The sequence below is a fragment of the Miscanthus floridulus genome, chromosome 6 (genome assembly GCF_019320115.1).
Source record: "Miscanthus floridulus cultivar M001 chromosome 6, ASM1932011v1, whole genome shotgun sequence".
In the NCBI taxonomy this organism is placed as follows: Eukaryota; Viridiplantae; Streptophyta; class Magnoliopsida; order Poales; family Poaceae; genus Miscanthus; species Miscanthus floridulus.
Window position 1 is genome coordinate 115,939,073 of NC_089585.1, and position 6,000 is coordinate 115,945,072.

General features: G+C 44.9%; 1 protein-coding gene across 2 annotated transcripts; it reads left to right on the top strand.

Moving 5' to 3' along the window:
- The first annotated feature begins 485 nt into the window (after nucleotides 1-485).
- LOC136456687 (NAD(P)H dehydrogenase (quinone) FQR1-like) lies at nucleotides 486-4,495 on the top strand. 2 transcript variants are annotated; one of them, XM_066456625.1, is made up of 4 exons: nucleotides 486-668; nucleotides 3,440-3,533; nucleotides 3,685-3,947; nucleotides 4,047-4,495. In XM_066456625.1, exons 1-4 carry the CDS (start codon nucleotides 646-648, stop codon nucleotides 4,276-4,278), a joined length of 612 nt encoding a protein of 203 aa, XP_066312722.1. In that variant the 5' UTR covers nucleotides 486-645; the 3' UTR covers nucleotides 4,279-4,495. The 2 variants fall into 2 exon arrangements, with proteins under 2 accessions (XP_066312722.1, XP_066312723.1); XM_066456626.1 differs by having other exon boundaries at nucleotides 525-668; nucleotides 3,429-3,533.
- Nucleotides 4,496-6,000: the final 1,505 nt, after the last annotated feature.

Sequence of the window (6,000 nt, forward strand, 5' to 3'; positions counted from 1 at the left end):
GGAAATCGTTTTCCCTAAAACTTCAAAAAAAGAGAAAAGAAATACGTCCACTCCTTAATTTCTGTTTTTTTTATTTCCATGTGAATGGTAGCACTTTTCAGTCCACACAAGTAATGCTGTATACGTAATACGTAATACGTCTATGAACAAAATGCGTATAGAATCTCGTAGAAGACGTGCCGACAGTCTGAATCCGACCCCACTGACGTGAAATTTGGTCTACTTCGTTTGGCATTTGGAGTCCAAGCGTCGGACCAGCCGATTCATCGTAGCCTCGTAGGAGAAAAAGGGTAGGAAATGACCGTCGCATTCCACACGGAAACCGGCTGGGTAATCTGCCAAAGCGAAGCATTTGGATGAACCTGGCGTCGAATCGAAGAGAAAAAGGGTAAACGGAGGGGAAAACAGCCATTTTTTTTTTTTTTAAAAAAAACTAGAGAAAAGGAAGCAGAGGCTTGACTGCCAATTGGAGGTCAAACCAGAGCAGCATCCCTGCCTATAAATACTCTCTCCACTGGCCGTAAACTGACACCACTACCAAGGCAGGAGCGCCGATCCATTCCGCACAACACCCCTGCTCTGCCCCAGCCCGCTGCAGGAGTTCCCAGATCTCCCTCCGGCCACAGGAGCTCCGAACCCTCTCCAATGGCGGTCAAGGTCTACGTCGTGTAAGCATCGCCACCACTCCTTTCTTGGAATTGATGGTTATTCCCGTGGTCTCCGTCGCCCGCTCCCTAAAATTCCTCTTCTTTTTTTTATAGATAGGCAAGAACATCCTGATTTCAGGCTCTAATTTCTTGTTTCCGATTGTATATCCGTGCCTTAATACTTGTCCAGTGTCGTTCATGGTGTTATTCTTGATTGTTAGGGTTTAGACTGTGATCGAATCGCATCAGAGTTTTCGAAGTATAGTCTTTACGGGAAGAATTCTCGAGATGAATCGTCGATTTTAGGAATTCAGATGTAGGATGCCTCCAATTCTGATTCTTAATTCCTTTTTTCGCGATAAAATCGATAAACGAGGTCGATTTTTCCACTCTGTACACTGATGATTCTGCAGTATTGGTAAAGAAATGGGAGGAATATGCTGGGACTTCTAGTGCGCCGGTGTTTATTTTTATCCGCAGGACACAGGGTCTCAATCATGACGGTAGGTTTGTGTCCTTGACGGAATTGATGCCTCCTTATTTGCCAGGTTGGTTTGGGCTGCTTTGGCAAGCCATGGCTGGAAGTACCGGTGGCTGTCTTGGTGTGAGAGAAAAACGTTGGCTGATAAGCCAAATACGAACAAGCGAACAGGCTGATTAATGGAGCCAAATAGTGGTGGGCTCCTGCGCTAATCGTGCCCATCCTTTCTTTGCTTTTCTCTGCACACCTATGCACCGGAGGTCCAATTTTGTCAGCCTTGCTGATTGGCCCGGAAAGGAAATTAGTGCCACTATTATTTTACCCCGTCAAGTCCATAACTGTGGCTAGGATTATTGAAAAGAAGGTTCTTGCTTCCAGACCAATTTTGCTCTTCGTCGTATTCTATCAAAGATGCCTAGCTGTCAATTCTCTATTTTGTTTTCAAAAGATTGACATCGATGCGTTGCTAGTTATGTTTATGATACTAAGACTACTCTAAGCACTTATCACATCCACCTGCCTGTATCATATTGATCTGAAAGTGACCCATTTGTACTATTGTGTTCTTTTTTTCCCCCAACAATACTATTGTGTTCTTTAGAAACGTAGACATTGTAGATGAAACCCTGCACAGTGGTAGCCAAAATATATAATGCTCTGTTCCCCTTTTCTGACACCAACATGAGAATTCTAGCCTTACCTTAAGATGAGAGTTTATATCAGCCTGAAGATTGTGCACGTATTCCTTCTCTACTTTAATGAAAAGGCAGAGCACCTGTCATTGCTCTAAAAAAAAGAGTTTCTGTGTTCTATATGCACAAAAATGTTGTGAGCATTTTGGATGTTACCTCCATTGCATATCTTTGCTACCTTTTGTGACAAATCAAATGGAATGGCTCTGCTTTTCTTTTTGGAAATATGTGATTTATGCGGATGCGCCCTTTTCTTTTGACATGGTGGATGCCCCCTTTTTGTGATGTGGGTTCCCTACCAAAAAAAATCACCTTTTTACCGTTAAATGGCACATTCATATGTGCAAGTCCTGCTGCTTCCCAGTGCCTCGCCAACACTTTGGATCTTTATTTCTTTTCTCCATATCTCTAGCTGTCTAAGCAATTCTTTATGAGGATAAAAAACAATTGGTCCATACCCTCTTAATGAAACACGTGTCAACGGACACGTTCTCGAAAAAAAAAAACAATTGGCCCATAACATCTAAGGCAAAATGAAAAGGCCATCATATAGGCTTTTGTTATATTTCCTTTAGACAGAGTTGTTGATCAATTCCTGCTGTAGCTGTACAGTGAACTTTAGCATGAAATAGTAAAAACATATTTAACATTTGTGCGCATCAAGTTAAGTGTTGACTTGAGCCCTAAGTATTTGATTAATGGAGCACACTTTTAACTGCAGACTTTATTTGCGCTAGCAAGACATATTCTCTTTGCCTATATCATGTCTCTTTTTGTCCAGTTCAGTTGTTAATTAAATAGTTAATCAGGTAAGTAGCAGTTGTAAAATTGTCTATTGTAATAAGAGTTTTTGAGGAACATTTATGATTTGATAGTCTTCATCATCAGGCTTTTTAACCACCAGAATGAAAGTTCAGCAATTCTGAAGACCTGAATTACTTGAATGTATAAATTATATGCACTGCTGCACCTATAGATAAGTTTAGCAACATATGTATAAATTTCTTCTAGATGTGGGGCTTCCCCAAGCTTCTTGCTTGTGATATACTTTTTTGTTGGCCCGCTGTATGCAGAGTTGCAGACCATCTTTTCTAGAAGAAAATAAAGCTGAAAGTGATATCGTAGCTAAGAAGATATACTCAGTTTTATTTCCTTTCATGTCACTAATCCTCACAAAATAATGTATTCTTGAATTTGGTTTGTCTGTACATATCTTCTTTTCTAGGATTGATTCTTTCATCACTATAACACTAAGGCAACAAAACAAAGCACTTTATGGAGTAGTTGAATGATGTGTCTGTATGAAGTATGAGTATCAGAATATAGGATGTGTTCAAAAGGAAACCAGGGCATGGACACTGCCCTACCAATTTATTGATGGATTTGTTCTTTAGCTCAAAACACATTTTCTGTAAAGTATGAAACATAATTTAGTTACATATGGATTGTGATGGTAAAATTGAGAGCAATATTAATAATTATACGTTGGAACTCTCTTTTCTTTTTTTTCTTTTTTTTGCGACAATTGTAAGTTGGAACTCAGAAGAAAAGGTTAATCCATTTTGCTACTTGAATACTTGGAGCAGAACCTGTTAAACAATTTATCAGTTTTCCAACAGGTACTACTCCACGTATGGACATGTTGGCAAACTAGCTGAAGAGATCAAGAAAGGTGCCTTATCTGTTGAAGGTGTTGAGGCTAAAATATGGCAGGTAAGCCCTGATCATGAATAGGTATTTCCACACTCGTCTGGCTTAAGTGCCCCGAGACTCGTACATAAGTTATCTGGAATGCTCTAACAGTTCATGAATGCAAATCTGGACATGAATTGCTGATACCACTTCTAAATTTTTGCATCTTCAGGTCCCTGAAACTCTCCCTGAGGAAGTGCTTGGAAAGATGGGCGCACCCCCTAAGCCTGATGCGCCAGTCATCACACCGCAAGAACTTGCAGAAGCTGATGGAATCCTCTTCGGGTTTCCGACAAGGTTTGGAATGATGGCAGCGCAAATGAAGGCGTTCTTCGATGCTACTGGTGGACTCTGGAGGGAGCAGAGCCTTGCTGGCAAGCCTGCTGGCATCTTCTTCAGCACTGGAACCCAGGGTGGTGGCCAAGAGACTACACCGTAAGTGCCATTCCACACATGGTTACAATTACACGAGCACCAGGCCTGATGTCCAAAGATCATGAGACCAACATTTCGTTTGTTACTCTTTTCATTCAGGTTGACAGCGATTACCCAGTTGACACACCACGGCATGGTGTTTGTGCCTGTGGGCTACACCTTCGGTGCCAAGCTGTTCGGCATGGACCAGGTTCAGGGTGGCAGCCCCTACGGCGCCGGCACGTTTGCTGCCGACGGCTCGAGGTGGCCGAGTGAGGTGGAGCTGGAGCACGCCTTCCACCAGGGGAAGTACTTCGCAGGCATCGCCAAGAAGCTCAAGGGCTCTGCTTGATCTGCATATACCCTTCTCAGATATCATAAAACATTTACAGATTCGTCATACCCATTATTCTCTCATGGTGCCGGATGCTATGTGGCTGATTGGTACTGCTGCCGTATAATATGGTTTTTCATGCTCTGGTGACTTGGTTGTAATCTGGAGTTGGACTATTGTGTTTCTCGTCGCTTAAATTTCGATGATTGCTCAAGTAAACGACTTGCAGCTGGTTGATCTGTGATGTCTTGTGTTTGGTCAATTTAATGGCCGAAGCAACTGCAGCTAGGTTGTTAGGTTAGCTTCCTGTCAGGTGTCACGGCTCTCCAATCGAAAGGCTACTGAGAACGATGGGAACTTATGTGACTGAAGTGTGGATTGGACTGGATAACAGGAACGTGCAGACGCGCAGTTGCTATGCGCCTATGCTTGTCTTCCCAGCATTGCCAAACGCATGGTTTCTTTCAGCATGAAAACCTCTGCTGATGCCCAGCCTGCTACGGTTAGGATCCGGCCTGTCGAAGTTACTAGGCCAGGCAGGCAGGCTGAAATTGTGCCGGGCTTGTGCTCGGTCTCGGCCTGTCCCATATTTCTTTTGCCACAGGCCTACTGCCAACGAACGACATCCAAATATCTGAAGCACGTGGCAGTGACCTCACTCTGACGACGTAGTGAGATCGCCTAAATAAAGGCCACCCTTCTGTTGTCACTAGATGTACTCGAGTGCTGCTTTCGGGTTGGCCTTCTTCTAGGTGACGCACTCGCTAATTACAGTAATGCGTTTAAGCACTAAAGTACGTGATCATGGTGAGTTGGTGACGCACTCGCTAAGCTACTCTACATCAAGTCTGCACCATGCAAATGCAAATAGGAGGGCATTTGAACCTCCCGTGCTCGGCGATCGAAGCACTGGAAAGCAAGCACGAACTCCATGAGGATTGGCTCATGGGTGGATGCCTGCCGGCTGCCGCCGGCGGCGGCGGAAGAGGAAGAGGGTGCCAAGCGCCGCCGTTCTTGGCCTGACGCGTGCGAGAACCATGCCACCATGGCGCACTTTTGCAGCGAAACGCCAGTTTGAGGGCCTGTTTGGTCGGGCTCCGGACGTCTCCGGCTCTCGCTGCCGAATTCGTTTTTTTCTCTCACTGACACCACCGGAGCCGTAAAAGCTCATTTTTCTGGCTCCCATAGCTCTGGCTACAGTGTCACTATAGTGTAGAGCCGGAGCACGAGGTAACCCGACCAAACGGAGCCTGATAAGGCCGGCGGCAGGCGGCTGCTGCGTCGCAGGCAGGCGACCTGCAGTCGACCCGGCCAGGCTCCAGAGCTCGGATGACTGGACCTGGACATCACCTGAACAATGCAGGGACCCCATTCCATCACATGCTCTGATGTGCACCGGTACTAGGCACTAGCTCGCCGTTGCCATTGTGGCTGCTAGATACATACAGGTTCTCTGATAGAAAGAAGAACTCAGCGAGAAGCCGAAGGAAGTAGCTGGCTATATTGTTGGCATCTGGATCTTCCACACTGTGAGCCGATTGCTCACTGACGTTATCGACCACACACTATGGCTAGAGATAGAAGAAGGGAGGAAGAATAGCGCGCGCACACACAGCACAAGCATCAGCGTTGGCCGCAGTTCTGCAGAGGAGATATCAAAACTGAACTCGCTCTCTTTACTGAGTTGCAGTGAAAAGCTATATATACAACTCTACCTATATAATCCTAGTACACAGACAT

Coding starts and splice junctions, on each gene's coding strand:
- LOC136456687 (XM_066456625.1), top strand. CDS start 646: ATGGCGGTCAAGGTCTACGTCGT. Junction 669..3,439: donor GCGGTCAAGGTCTACGTCGT/GTAAGCATCGCC, acceptor GTTTTCCAACAG/GTACTACTCCACGTATGGAC. Junction 3,534..3,684: donor TTGAGGCTAAAATATGGCAG/GTAAGCCCTGAT, acceptor TTGCATCTTCAG/GTCCCTGAAACTCTCCCTGA.